Consider the following 15,957-nt stretch of genomic DNA (forward strand, 5'->3'; position numbering starts at 1 on the left):
ATTTACCTGAGCAATATATAAGTTATTTAAGGGGTGACTAGGGAAAGACTAGACCCCATAGTTCCTAGAAACTCTGACTTGGGGGACCCCTACCAAGGTACGGTATGTATTACGGTACCGGGACACCACACATCCGACTTTAACGAAAAGTCATCAAACACCTGTGGGGTGTTAAGGCTCAGTGTACCCCTTTTTAAGTGCCTTGAGGGGTGTAGATTCTAAAATAGAATACCATGTGTTTTTTTTTTTGCCGTTATGGAACCATAGGGGCTTCCTAAATGTGACATGCCCCCCAAAAACCATTTCAGAAAAACTCACTCTCCAAAATCCCATTGTCGCTCATTCCCTTCTGAGCCCTTTAGTGCACCCACAGAGCACTTTACATACACATATGAGGTATTTCCTTACTCAAGAGAAATGGAGTTACACATTTTGGGGGGCCTTTTCTCCTTTACTCCTTGTAAAAATTCAAAAACTGGGTCTACAAGAACATATGAGAAAAAAAAAATGGAGATTTTTAATTTTCTCCTTCACTTTGCTGCTATTCTTGTGAAACACCTAAAGGGTTAAAACACTTACTGAATGTCATTTTGAATACTTTAAGGGGTGCAGTTTTTATAATTGGGTCATTTGTGGGGTATTTCTAATATGAAGACCCTCAAATCCACTTCAAAACTGAGCTGGTCCCTGAAAAATTCCAATTTTGAAAATTTTGTGAAAAATTTTAAAATTGGTGCTGAACTTTGAAGCCCTATGGTGTCTTCAAAAAGTAAAAACACGTCAACTTTATGATGGAAACATAAAGTAGACATATTGTATATGTGAATCAATATATAATTTATGTGGTTTGTCTATTTTCCTCACAAGCAGAAAGCTTCAAAGTTAGAAAAATGCTAAATTTTTAAATTTTTCATGAAATTTGGGAATTTTTCACCAAGAAATAATGTAAGTATCGAAGAAAATTTACCACTACCATAAAGTAGAATATGTCACAAAAAAAACTCTGAATCATATTCATAAATAAAAGCATCCCAGAATTATTAATGCTTAAAGTGACAGTGGATAGATGTGCAAAAAATGCCAGGGTCCTTAAAGGAGATCTGTAGTGCTCTAAACTTTATCCCCTATCTGAAGGATAGGTGATAAGTTTTAGATCATGGGGGTCCAAGCGCTGTGGCTCCCCGCGATCTCCTGTACGGGGCCGTGACAGTGTACAGGAAAGGGGCGTTCCGTCCCCACATGACGAGGCAGCCGGCACGCCCCTCCATATATCTCTATGGGATTCATGGAGGGGCGTGCTGGCTGCCGCGTCATGCGGGGACGGAATGCCCCCTTTCCTGTACATTGCCGCAGCCCCGTACAGGAGATCGTAGGGGGGCCCCAGCTCTCGGACCCCCCTCAATCTAAAACTTATCCTCCATCCTTCCTTAAGGGGTTAAGGTTTCCCTTTACTGGAACTATGGCACCTAGAAAAACCCTTTAAAAAAACATCCCTCTAGTATTATCCTTCCTTTATTAAACCCTACAGCTGGCACAATGAAGTCAGGTAGGTAACATACTCCTGGCATTCACCAAACCAAAACTTGTCCACCACCCAATCCGATGGTTGCCATTGTTCTTGGTGGTATATGGCTTGCAGCGCGACCATGGAAAACTGTGCTCTGAAGCTCCTGGTGCTGGTATGGTCGCAGCAGAGCGTTGGCAAATTTTACGCACTATGCTCCTCAGACGACCCTGTGATTTCACCTGATCGGATGCTGGAAGATCTAGGAGGGAAATCATTGCAGGATGTGAATTGTTTCAATGGTGGATCCTATTATGGTACCACACCCTTTGAATGACCCTTTCTTTCTCAATTGTGTAATAAAACGCCTTACTTCAAGGATTACAAGGTTCACTATTATTTTTGTCCATTCATGTCTATGGGAGGGGGGGGGGGGCGTGATGGCTGTGGGCGAACAACCACAGCCATCACACCCCATCCCATAGACCTAAATGAAGGGGGCTTGACGTCACAACCATGGTCACCCAAAGCCAGCATTCTGAACATAAATTTTCAGAACGCTGGGGTGCCAGGACGGAAATCACAGGGAGATCCCAGCAGCAGGGCCCCCGCAATCAGACATCTTATTCCCTATCCATGATAACCCGGATTAGAAAAACAGAACTGAGTTCTTCCAAAAATAGTGTCATGTCTGTCCCCAGGTGGTGTGTGGTATTGCAGTTCAATTCTTTTGAAGGGTATAAAGCCTAGTTGTAATACCACACACAACCTGGGGACAGATGTGGCACTGTTTTATGGAAGAAATTAGCTCTGTTTTTCTATTCCTGGGTAATCCTTATAAGATTCGGTCTGAAGATCTAAGGGTTGAAATAATCGTAGTCACTGGAGTAAGAATTAACCACTATAAGTGCCCGTGATAAAATCAGATGATTGTGTTAGCATATAGGACAACAGGGCTATATCTTCAGGAACTTTAGGTCCACCTACAGATTTTGGGGTTGGTCTTCATACCTTCCAGGTGTCTCGTATATCAGTATTGTGATAAATCACTTTTCCGTTTTCATCTGTTGGGTGTGGATCGTCACCGGGCTTAAGAATCAAAGAGAAAGTCATGAAAATAAAACCTTGAAAATAAAAAAATGGAGAGGATGGGACAAGCGGGACCTGTCCTACAGTCTCCCATCCACATTAAATGGGCAACCCAGTGAAAAACGATATATTTTTTTTAAATCAACTGGTGCCAGAACATTAAACAGATTTGTAAATTAGTTATAATAAGTACTTAGCTGCTGTATGCTCCACAGGAAGTTCTTTTCTTTTTTACATTTCTTTTCTGTCTGACCACAGTGCTCTCTGCTGACACCTTTGTTCATGTCAGAAACTGTCCAGAGCAGGAGAGGTTAGCTATGGCTATTTGTCCATGTCAGGAACTGTCAAGACCAGGAGCAGAGGTGTCAGTAGAGAGCACTGGTCAGACAGAAAATAAATTAAAATTGAAAAAAACTTCCTGTGGAGTATACAGCAGTTGATAAGTACTGGACGGGGTTAAAACATTTTTAATAGAAGTAATTTACAAGTCTACAAAAAAAGAAGGTTGCAGCACACTTGGTCAAAAAAAATGGAGGCTCTTAGCACACTTTTTGATGAAAACGTGTCCCCCATGCGGAGGTGGCCTCATTTCGAATGGGACCCTAACAGTCATTGTGAGCCTCCATTTTTTGACCAAGTGTGCTGCGGCAACCTTCTTTTTTGTATACTCTAATAGCCACAGCAGCATGCACCCGTGTATTAGGTAGTTGTGCTGGCTATTTTATTTTATTTTTCTAATTTACAAGTCTGTTTAACTTTCTGGCACACGTTGCTTTAAAAGGAAAAAAATTCAATTAAATAAAAGTTTTTCACCGGAGTACCCCTTTAGGCTCTAAAACATTAATTAAATGTTGAGCATTTTGAGGGTAATATCCAGACCTTGAACTCCAAGGGACTGTGAATAATAAAGAGATCCAGGTAATCCAGCTGTAGATCCTTCAAGGATCTCTCAAGAGCCGGACGGACCAACTCCGGGGACTGAAAGGTGCTCCAGAGCTAGAAGAGGGGGGAAAAGCAGAAGAGAAAGTGTGTAAGAATAGTATTTCAGTTAAGAGAGCGAGCTAGCTATGAGAGAGCGAGCTAGCTGTATATGAAATAGATATGAGACAGCTAGATAGATGTAAATGAGATAGATATGAGATAGTGTTAGGGACAGGGAGAGAGCCCTAAACTGACCCTAATACCGCTCTCCCTACCTACTCACCTTAAACGGTGAGTCGACAACTGGGTGTCGGTCCCTCCCATTACTAAAGTGCTGGGGCCTAATAAAAACACACTAACAATTAGTCATCAACCAGAAAACTAACCGAAACATACAACTCTGATATATAAGTTCAGCGGACACAGATCAGAGAGCAGCACAGAGGACACAAGAGCAAACAGTGTGAACAGACACATAACAGAAAGGATAATAAAATCATAAAACCGACTAAACGAACACAGCTAAAAATCTACTAAGAGCATGCCAAATAACAGCTAAAAGTGCAAGAGCATGCCAAATAACAGCTAAAAGTGCAAGAGCATGCCAAATAACAGCTAAAAGTGCAAGAGCATGCCAAATAACAGCTAAAAGTGCAAGAGCATGCCAAATAACAGCTAAAAGTGCAAGAGCATGCCAAATAACATAGCTAAAAGTGCAAGAGCATGCCAAATAACAGCTAAAAGTGCAAGAGCATGCCAAATAACAGCTAAAAGTGCAAGAGCATGCCAAATAACAGCTAAAAGTGCAAGAGCATGCCAAATAACAGCTAAAAGTGCAAGAGCATGCCAAATAACATAGCTAAAAGTGCAAGAGCATGCCAAATAACAGCTAAAAGTGCAAGAGCATGCCAAATAACAGCTAAAAGTGCAAGAGCATGCCAAATAACAGCTAAAAGTGCAAGAGCATGCCAAATAAGAGCTAAAAGTGCAAGAGCATGCCAAATAACATAGCTAAAAGTGCAAGAGCATGCCAAATAACAGCTAAAAGTGCAAGAGCATGCCAAATAACAGCTAAAAGTGCAAGAGCATGCCTAATAACAGCTAAAAGTGCAAGAGCATGCCAAATAACAGCTAAAAGTGCAAGAGCATGCCAAATAACAGCTAAAAGTGCAAGAGCATGCCAAATAACAGCTAAAAGTGCAAGAGCATGCCAAATAAGAGCTAAAAGTGCAAGAGCATGCCAAATAACATAGCTAAAAGTGCAAGAGCATGCCAAATAACAGCTAAAAGTGCAAGAGCATGCCAAATAACAGCTAAAAGTGCAAGAGCATGCCAAATAACATAGCTAAAAGTGCAAGAGCATGCCAAATAACATAGCTAAAAGTGCAAGAGCATGCCAAATAACAGCTAAAAGTGCAAGAGCATGCCAAATAACAGCTAAAAGTGGAAGAGCATGCCAAATAACAGCTAAAAGTGCAAGAGCATGCCAAATAAGAGCTAAAAGTGCAAGAGCATGCCAAATAACATAGCTAAAAGTGCAAGAGCATGCCAAATAACAGCTAAAAGTGCAAGAGCATGCCAAATAACATAGCTAAAAGTGCAAGAGCATGCCAAATAAGAGCTAAAAGTGCAAGAGCATGCCAAATAAGAGCTAAAAGTGCAAGAGCATGCCAAATAACATAGCTAAAAGTGCAAGAGCATGCCAAATAACAGCTAAAAGTGCAAGAGCATGCCAAATAACAGCTAAAAGTGCAAGAGCATGCCAAATAACATAGCTAAAAGTGCAAGAGCATGCCAAATAACATAGCTAAAAGTGCAATAGCATTCCAAATAACATAGCTAAAAGTGCAAGAGCATGCCAAATAACAGCTAAAAGTGCAAGAGCATGCCAAATAACAGCTAAAAGTGCAAGAGCATGCCTAATAACAGCTAAAAGTGCAAGAGCATGCCAAATAACATAGCTAAAAGTGCAAGAGCATTCCAAATAACATAGCTAAAAGTGCAAGAGCATGCCAAATAACAGCTAAAAGTGCAAGAGCATGCCAAATAACAGCTAAAAGTGCAAGAGCATGCCAAATAACAGCTAAAAGTGCAAGAGCATGCCAAATAACAGCTAAAAGTGCAAGAGCATGCCAAATAACAGCTAAAAGTGCAAGAGCATGCCAAATAACATAGCTAAAAGTGCAAGAGCATGCCAAATAACAGCTAAAAGTGCAAGAGCATGCCAAATAACAGCTAAAAGTGCAAGAGCATTCCAAATAACATAGCTAAAAATGCAAGAGCATGCCTAATAACAGCTAAAAGTGCAAGAGCATGCCAAATAACATAGCTAAAAGTGCAAGAGCATTCCAAATACCAAAATGCTCGGCTGAGTAACCATGCTATAGGGGGGGGGGGGGGGGGGTGAATGGCTACTGGACAACTCCAGGGACAATAGCAGAAGATGGCAAATAAAACTCGGCCAATACAATCTACTGCTCCCTGTTATCATCTGTTTCCGGCTGGGGTAAGGCTATGACTGTAGACGACATTAGTGGAATGAATGATAGGAAATCCTCACCTCACATATCTCCACCACTGAGGACCCCAAAAACATCCATCAGCGGCTCCTCTTATAACATCCCGGACTATTATAAGCTGCGGTGATAACTCTACCGTATGACTAAATCAGCTAATTCCTAACACTACATCCCCCTAATAAATCTTGTGGGATTACTGTACTATTATTATTGATAGAACGAGTGACCCCCAGACTTGTAGCCAACAGCTCTGACTACCCACCTCCGGCGGGGCATAGGTGCCCAGGCCAACAACCGGAATCTTGTGCCCATCGTTCAGGGTAATTCTTGAATGTTTTGTCAGCGCCATAATGCTGCTCATAGCTCAGACCCGTACTGAAGTTCCTGTGTGAACGTTGACTTGTTGGCCCAGCCCCAGCAGCTCCACCTCTTGGCTGCATTATCGTATGATCTGCTCTAGTAGACTTGTGCCAGCCTATGCCAAGATACTATTCTGCGTAATTATTCCATTATCAAAGTTCACTCAGGGCTGGTGCCTCGTACGGAGTAAGGGGGGGGGGGGGGGGGGGCTGGATACTAAACAGGATCTTATATACAGGGCCGGGCCTGGTCACACAGAAAACAGGAGGCAGTCACGGCAGCACAGACAGAAAATCTAAACCACTGTGGTAGGTATTGACTGCTACGCCTTCCTATGCCACTAGGTGGTGGTGTAACTGATGTAAAAAAAAAAATAATAATAAATATGTGTGAAGGCTAATTTATTAAGCCTGAATTTGTGGGAGGGGCAGGGAGTCCCTATAACAACCCGCGGCAGTACCTGTCCTGACGCCGCGGGTTCTTCACGTGATCTCGATCAGCTGATGTACTGCCAACCCGGCCCCCGGTTTTCATATTCTGGGACCCATGTGCCCTGTGACTGTTCGCTGGAATAGTATATTTTGGCGCAGGGAGTTAGTATGGGGAGCCTAGACGGGGGCTCCGGTCCAGCTATTGAGGCCAGGTCTATGGGCGGCTTGGGCCCACTCCCGCAGTAGACCTTGTGTGGAGTTCTCGGGTCAGCTGACACGGCGAGTCAGCTGACCGGAAGCGGTTTCAGCAGCAGGGTTCGAGTAGATGACCGGGGCTGGCCTGGGTGGCGGCATTTCCGCGCAGCCCCCTCTCCGGAGGTAAGCCAGAGGCAGGGGTGTACCCTTGGCCAGGCTCGGCCTTGGGCTCAGTAACTAGGGGATATACGCCCCATGGGGGGAGATTTTCTTCTCCAGTGTTAGGCGCACAGCGGGTCACCTCCAGCAGCGGGACCTGTGATGGTGACACGCTGTTGCCGACTGGGGATGTCTGCATGAGACCTCGTTCCCCCACGAAACCCTGAGGAAGTACGGATCCCCTGTGTCAGTATGGATCCCCTGTGGCAGTACGGATCTGAATGGTTCATAGGTGAATCGGTGCTGTCGCCCTGGGGCTGGCCCCCTGCTCGTCGTATCAGAGGGGTGATCACAGGCTTAGATTGATCCCCTTGGCGCTGCTATTTTATGGAGAGTCAAGAGTGGGTTAGAATTTGGCATGTCTATATGTTTAGCATATGCGTCGCATAAACCCGCCTTGTTTTTCAGGTGCCCGTAAATATGCGGCATTTAGCTGTTACATACCCTTAGATTATATTTCCAGGCACACGGTCATTTATTTGGTGCATATGATTATATATTTATTCTGTGCACATTCCTATAATTTACTCTATAGGTACGGGTAGTTGTTCTGTGCACCCATTTCAAAATTTGCTCTGCATGCGTGCTCATATATTTTATCTTATGAATACAGTCATAGAGTTGTTCTGTGCACGCGCTCCCATAATTTATTCCACGCATACGCTCATATGGTTATTCTGTGCACACGCTCCCATAATTCCACGCATACGGTCATATAATTTTTGTTCACATATCAGTGTCACGTTAGGGTTATTTATTTTAACTGGTTGCACGAATGATACTGTCACAGTACACGCATGTTAAAGTTGTCACATTTATGACCTACGGGTTATGACGAGCTTCAGTTTGCTTATCATTTTTTCTTATACATGCCACTAGCCTCGCTGACGCATTATTTTCCATTATAGTTGTTGTTAATCTTAGGTCCCTGTGGGCATTACTGCGCACACGCTCATAGCATTTATACATAGGTTATACACACGTTCGTAGGATTTATACTGTACAGACACTCGTAGGATTTATACTGTACACACGCTCGTAGGATTTATACTGTACAGACGCTCGTAGGATTTATACTGTACACACGCTTGTAGGATTTATACTGTACACACGCTCGTAGGATTTATACTGTACAGACGCTCGTAGGATTGATACTGTACAGACGCTCGTAGGATTTATACTGTACACACACTCGTGGGATTTATACTGTACACACGCTCGTGGGATTTATACTGTACACACGCTCGTGGGATTTATACTGTACACACGCTTGTAGGATTTACACTGTACACATGCTTGTAGGATTTACACTGTACACACGCTTGTAGGATTTATACTGTACACACGCTCATAGGATTTATACTGTACACACGCTCGTAGGTTTTTACTGTACACACGCTCGTAGGTTTTTACTGTACACACGCTCGTAGGTTTTTACTTTACACACGGTCGTAGGATTTATACTGTACACATGCCAGCAGCATTATACTGTACACACGCTCGTAGGATTTATACTATACACACGCTCTTAGAATTTATACGGTACACACGGTCATAGGATCATACTGTACACACGCTCGTGGGATTGATACTGTACACACGCTCTTGGGATTGATACTGTACACATGCTCGTGGGATTGATACTGTACACACGCTCGTGGGATTTAAACTGTACTCACGCTCGTGGGATTTATACTGTACTCACGCTTGTAGGATTTATACTGTACACACGCTCGTGGGGTTTATACTGTACACACGCTTGTGGGGTTTAAACTGTACACACGCTCGTGGGGTTTATACTGTACACACGCTTGTGGGGTTTATACTATACACATGCTCGTAGGATTATAGTGTACACACGCACGTGGCAGGTGTTCGGTACATACAGTCATATAGTTGTTCTATGTACACGCTCCTACAATTTGTGCTATGCAGACGGTTATAAAGTTGTCCTGTGCACATGTTCCCATAATTCATTCTTCACATAGTCATATAGTTGTTCTGTGCACATGTTCCGATAAATTATTCTACGCTTATAATCATGTAGTTCTGGGCACACGCTTCTATAAGTCCTCTTACAATCATAGTTGTTCGGTGCACAAGTGTCACGATTCGGCTCACAGGTTGTGGATCCACTGTGTCAGCGAGGGATTGGCGTGGACCGTGCTGGTGGACCGGTTCTAAGAGGCTACTGGTTTTCACCAGAGCCCGCCGCAAAGCGGGATGGTCTTGCAGCGGCAGTAGCAACCAGGTCGTATCCACTAGCAACGGCTCAACCTCGCTGACTGCTGAGAAGGCGTGGGACAGAAGGACTAGGCAGAGGCAAGGTCAGACGTAGCAGAAGGTCGGGGGCAGGCGGCAAGGTTCGTAGTCAAGAAGGATAGCAAGGGTTCAGGTAACACAGGCTTTGGACACACTAAACGCTTTCACTGGCACAAGGCAACAAGATCCGGCAAGGGAGTGCAGGGGCAGTGAGCAGATATAGTCTGGGAGCAGGTGGGAGCCAATTAAGCTAATTGGGCCAGGCACCAATCATTGGTGCACTGGCCCTTTAAGTCTCAGAGAGCTGGTGCGCGCGCGCCCTAGAGAGCGGAGCCGCGCGCGCCAGCACATGACAGCAGGGGACCGGGACGGGTAAGTGACCTGGGATGCGACTCGCGAGCGGGCGCGTCCCGCTGTGCGAATCGCATCCCCGACGTCCATGACAGTGCAGCGCTCCCGGTCAGCGGGACTGACCGGGGCGCTGCGGGGAGAGAGACGCCGTGAGCGCTCCGGGGAGGAGCGGGGACCCGGAGCGCTAGGCGTAACAGTACCCCCCCCCCCCTTAGGTCTCCCCTTTTCTTTGTCCGGTAACTGCCTCCCCTGGGATGAGGACACCGGGAAAGAATGGAGGGTTTCCTCAACGGCAGGCAGTACAGCAGGAGTGGGAATGGGGAGGGAGGGCAGAGGGCGAAGCCTGGCACGGGGCAGTGTGACACCAGGACGGGGGCCATGAGGAGGCACTGAGGCTTGCCTGACGGGACTGGGAGGGGGGGAGAGGCACTTCCTATGGCAGGCAGAGTCCCAGTTCTTGATCTCCCCGGTGGTCCAATCAAGGGTGGGAGAATGAAGCCGGAGCCATGGCAGACCGAGGAGGACCTCAGAGGTACAGTTGGGAAGGACGAATAACTCAATCCTTTCGTGGTGGGGTCCAATACACATCAGGAGGGGTTCTGTGCGGTAACGCACGGTGCAATCCAATCTGACTCCGTTGACCACGGAAATGTAGAGCGGCTTGACGAGACGGGTCACCGGGATGCTGAATTTATTCACAAACGACTCCAAAATAAAATTCCCAGAGGCACCAGAGTCCAAGCAGGCCACGGCTGAGAGGGAGGAGTTGGCTGAAGGAGAAATCCGCACGGGCACCGTGAGACGTGGAGAAGCAGACTTAGAACCAAGAGACGCCACACCCACGTGAGCTGGGTGCGTGCGTGCATTACCCAGATGTGGAGGACGGATAGGGCAATCCACCAAGAAATGCTCGGTACTGGCACAGTACAGACAAAGATTTTCTTCCCTACGGCGATTCCTCTCTTCCTGGGTCAGGCGACACCGATCCACTTGCATGGCCTCCTCAGCGGGAGGCCCATGCGTAGATTGCAACGGAGGCTGTGGGAGAGGTGCCCAGAGATCTAAGTCTTTTTCCTGGCGGAGCTCTTGGTGTCGCTCAGAAAAACGCATGTCAATGCGGGTAGCCAAATGGATGAGTTCTTGCAGGTTGGCAGGAATCTCTCGTGCGGCCAGCACATCCTTGATGCGACTGGATAGGCCTTTTTTAAAGGTCGCGCAGAGAGCCTCGTTATTCCATGATAACTCGGAAGCAAGAGTACGAAATTGGATGGCGTACTCGCCCACTGAAGAATTACCCTGGACCAGGTTCAACAGGGCAGTCTCGGCAGAAGAAGCTCGGGCTGGCTCCTCGAAGACACTCCGGACTTCAGCGAAGAAGGACTGGACTGTGGCTGTGGCAGGATCATTGCGGTCCCAGAGCGGTGTGGCCCAAGACAAGGCCTTTCCTGAAAGAAGGCTTACTACGAAAGCCACCTTAGACCGTTCTGTAGGAAACAAGTCCGACAACATCTCCATATGCAGGGAACACTGAGACAAAAATCCACGGCAGAGTTTAGAGTCCCCATCAAATTTGTCCGGCAGGGACAAGCGGAGGCTAGGAGCGGCCACTCGCTGCGGAGGAGGTGCAGGAGCTGGCGGAGGAGTTGGTTGCTGCTGAAGCAGAGGCAGAAGTTGCTGTAACATGGCGGTCAACTGCGACAGCTGCTGTCCTTGTTGGGCAATCTGCTGCGATTGCTGAGCGACCACCGTGGGAAGGTCAGCGTGACTTGGCAGCGGCACCTCAGCGGGATCCATGGCCGGATCTACTGTCACGATTCGGCTCACAGGTTGTGGATCCACTGTGTCAGCGAGGGATTGGCGTGGACCGTGCTGGTGGACCGGTTCTAAGAGGCTACTGGTTTTCACCAGAGCCCGCCGCAAAGCGGGATGGTCTTGCAGCGGCAGTAGCAACCAGGTCGTATCCACTAGCAACGGCTCAACCTCGCTGACTGCTGAGAAGGCGTGGGACAGAAGGACTAGGCAGAGGCAAGGTCAGACGTAGCAGAAGGTCGGGGGCAGGCGGCAAGGTTCGTAGTCAAGAAGGATAGCAAGGGTTCAGGTAACACAGGCTTTGGACCCACTAAACTCTTTCACTGGCACAAGGCAACAAGATCCGGCAAGGGAGTGCAGGGGCAGTGAGCAGATATAGTCTGGGAGCAGGTGGGAGCCAATTAAGCTAATTGGGCCAGGCACCAATCATTGGTGCACTGGCCCTTTAAGTCTCAGAGAGCTGGTGCGCGCGCGCCCTAGAGAGCGGAGCCGCGCGCGCCAGCACATGACAGCAGGGGACCGGGACGGGTAAGTGACCTGGGATGCGACTCGCGAGCGGGCGCGTCCCGCTGTGCGAATCGCATCCCCGACGGCCATGACAGTGCAGCGTTCCCGGACTGACCGGGGCGCTGCGGGGAGAGAGACGCCGTGAGCGCTCCGGGGAGGAGCGGGGACCCGGAGCGCTAGGCGTAACAACAAGTTTCCATAATTTATTCTACACATACAGTCATATAGTTGTTCCATGCACAGTCATTTAGTTGTCATGTGCATACGCTCCTTTAATTGTCATGCTCCCACAATTGTTCTATGTATACGGTCACATTCCACATATATGCTCTTTATTTATTGCTTTATTCATTTGGGTGCGACACGGCCCTCCTGCAAATAGGAGGGGCAGGTCATGGGTTATCATTGCATCGTGCACTTGTAGCCTTTGTGCAGTGGCAGTATTGTTGTGCGGTGCAGTCGCTGCACAGTACACATGCTCATAGTTTTATACCATGCATACGCTCATAGTGTTCTACTGCTCATAAGCTTGTAGAAGTATACTCGTAGCCGTTACACTGTGCATGCACTGGTAGCATTTATGCTGTACATGCACTGGTAGCATGCCGTACATAGGCACTTGGCTTTATGCTGTTTGCACTTGGTAATACAGTGTAGGGAATATGATGTGCATGAGTACGTGAGCATTTAATTTACTTCATGCGTGCGTTTGGTTTTTCTGTGCATACGTTTAGTAAGTCTGTTTGTGAGGACGCTCATATAGTTTTAGGGAAGTGCGTATACGCATATCTTGTTCGGAGCATTCGCGCATATAGTTTGTTCTCTGCATGGTTCGTTCATGCACACATGCACAGTTTGTTTCGTGTTTACGCTCACAGTTGTCCTGGGCACACGATCGGGTACTTCGTCCATTACATACGGGCATGTATTTCGTTCAGGGCATATGCTCACATAGTTATTAGGTGCTTACGCTCATATAGTTTCTCTACACATTCAAGCATAATTTGTTCTCGGCAAGTTCACATTGTTCATGTGCATAAGTGTATACAGTTGTTTCTGTGTATACGGTCATAGAGGTATTCTGTGCAGAGTTGTTCGTGGCGTACGCGCAATTAGTGAGTTCTAGGCATGAGCGCTTTCATATGTGGTCCTGGATTACGCTCATATTGTTGTCAGGTCCCCATGCTCATACAGTCCTGTGATTACACTTATTTAGTCCGTCATAGTTATGCTAAGGTGTTGGTTCTGTGCTTATAGGCTTAGTCTATCTGGCTATACGCTCAAATTATTTGTTCCATGCGCATGCTAGTTAGTCGTTGTTGGTTCTGGGCAGATGCGTGTGTAGTTTGCCTTGTGCGTCTACTCATTAGTGGCTCGGGGCACATACTCATTTAAGTTGTATACTTTCTCAGTCTGGTCTGCACTTACGTTTATGTTGTTGGGTCCATGCACACTGTCTTTGTTTGGCCATACGCGCACATTTGTGCTGTGTATTTGCTCATAGTCTTTCCAGTCACAAGGGCATATGACTTGTTCTGGTCACTCACGCATTTAGTTCATCCAGGCTATCTTACACTATTATATACTTATTCAGACCACTCGGTTATTCAGTTGATTGGTGCATACGCCCGCACAGTTTGTGCCGTACGTAGCTACATAGCTTGTTTAATATGTACATTATATATAGGGTATGCTGGCAATTTGTTCAGGTTGTGGGGTTAGGGCATTCAGTCTTAGTTTCTCCAGATATACGCGTTGACAGTCTGCTCTGACCATACGTTCCGACAGCTCGGTTGTTAGAATTTAGTGTTTCATAGATGTGGTGAAGTGGGGTAGACAGCGTTTGTAGGAATTCATGATTTGGGTCTAGCATCAGGGCGTCATGCAATAATACTGTTTGTACTGGGCATAGGCATGTTGATATAGGTGGATCAGTTCATACGTTAATTCATGTAGTCCAGTTCAGCCTCACATTCACATAGTTTGGGTGGTACAGGCTCTCATGTAGCTTAGTCGGTATGTCTAGCATTTATGCTAGACATATGCTTAGAGCATCTATACTCGGTACATGTTCATACGTTAGTTTGGTACATACGTTACTTTAGTTGAGGCTTTCAATTCCAGGATTGACCAGTCACGTCTACAGGTCGATCCGGATACAACCTGACACGGTTTCAGGTTGGCGACAATGCCGTTAAATACGTGGTGTTGGGTTAGACAAAAAAATAAATACATTTTTGCGTATATAGGCCAATTCATGCTTATGAATTGTCTCTGCTTCAAGTTGGTAGTGATACTATTAGTTATATTTAGTGGAGTTTGTTTTCAGCCAGACCTGTCACGTCTACAGGTCGGTTCAGTCACTACCTGACACGACTTTGGGTTGACGATAATGTCATTTTATGTGGTATTTGGGATGTGCATTTAGGGATATAGATTGGTTCTGCTGAGGTTTTTCTGTCTCAACTTCAGGTTGTAGATGATATTGGTTATGTATTGAGTTTCATGATCATGCCTGTTGCATAAGTGGTTCATGGCCTGTCACGTTCACAGGTCGGTCAGTTACATCCTAACACGGCTTTAGGTTGATGTCTAGGTGCTTATCTGTGTTACGTGTTTAGCACTAGGATTTGTGTCCACGGGCAAGGTTTGTTCTGTTTAGATACCATTCATTCCTACTTGCATTTGTTGGGTTTTTGGCCACTATTAGCTGCATTTAGCCCATACTGTCTAGGCATGTCTGTCAGGCTATTAGTATCATGTAGTGTTGTCTTTCCTGACAGGGCGTCTTTGGACACATATCATGCTGGCAACGCGGCTCTGAAGAGCATTCAAAGATGGAAGTCAGTGGGCCTTCTGGCCATCAGGCATTGACAGCTGGCCTGGTAAGAGGCTTAGCAGACGCCACATAATTCCAGATTGGATATCTGGGCAGCTTAATGAAAGCCGCTTTTCCCAGGTAATTATGGTTTTCTAGGGTTTGAGGAATTCACACACAGGTGTATGATTACGTCAGGTATGTGGTGATACAGTTAATCACTCATCAGAATTGTATAGCAGCATAATGTTATTGCTCGGTCAGGTTGTCAGCATAAAGTTTTCCCAAAAGTGGGCCCAGCTCGAGCATTTTGAGCTTTACCTTACGCACGTTAAGGATCCAATGTGGATCAGCCATTTCTGTCATTTAAGGTGGGGCGGCACTCACTACGATATAGTTTATCGAACATGTACGTGTTTCGGTTAAATGCTTAGGTGGGGATCCGTCCATTCTATCCACATACGCATTGGGGGAGCTGCTCCGATGTCACGTCATAGCATGCTAATACATGTTATTAGGAATAGGGGCACTGGAAATCCAGTGCTATATGCGTTGTACCCCCGACCTTAAAGGGGTACTCCACTGCTCAGCGTTTGGAACAAACTGTTCCGTACGCTGGAGTCGGGAGCGCGTGACATCATAGCCCCGCCCCCTCAATTAAAGACTATGGGAGGGGCCGTGACGGCTGTCATTCCCCCTCCCACAGACTTGCATTGAGGGGGCGGGGAGTGATGTCATGAGGGGGTGGGGCTATTATGTCACAAGCTCCCAGGGTCGGCTCCAGCGTTTGGAACAGTTTGTTCCAAACACTGAGCAGCGGAGTACCCCTTTAAGTCAGATATGCACAATGCATTCCAGTCATTAGGGATGTGATCACTATGGGTCTGAATAGCGCTTTGTTCTGATATTGGGTTTTTGCCCTCTATTTTTCAGGTGTACTCCTACGCGGCAGTATATGGCACAAATCTAACT

General features: G+C 46.4%; 1 protein-coding gene across 1 annotated transcript in view; it reads right to left on the reverse strand.

Moving 5' to 3' along the window:
* Positions 1–15,957, reverse strand: part of LOC130367515 (uncharacterized) — a 64,801-nt gene that overhangs the window by 7,094 nt on the left and 41,750 nt on the right. Inside the window, exons 14-16 of the mRNA XM_056569937.1 lie at positions 6,296–6,359; positions 3,473–3,589; positions 2,516–2,593 (exon numbers count right to left, since the gene is read on the reverse strand). Of these exons, the coding sequence (XP_056425912.1) occupies positions 2,516–2,593; positions 3,473–3,589; positions 6,296–6,359 (259 nt within the window). The remainder of the gene's footprint in view (positions 1–2,515; positions 2,594–3,472; positions 3,590–6,295; positions 6,360–15,957) is intronic.

Source organism: Hyla sarda, chromosome 4, assembly GCF_029499605.1.
Source record: "Hyla sarda isolate aHylSar1 chromosome 4, aHylSar1.hap1, whole genome shotgun sequence".
In the NCBI taxonomy this organism is placed as follows: Eukaryota; Metazoa; Chordata; class Amphibia; order Anura; family Hylidae; genus Hyla; species Hyla sarda.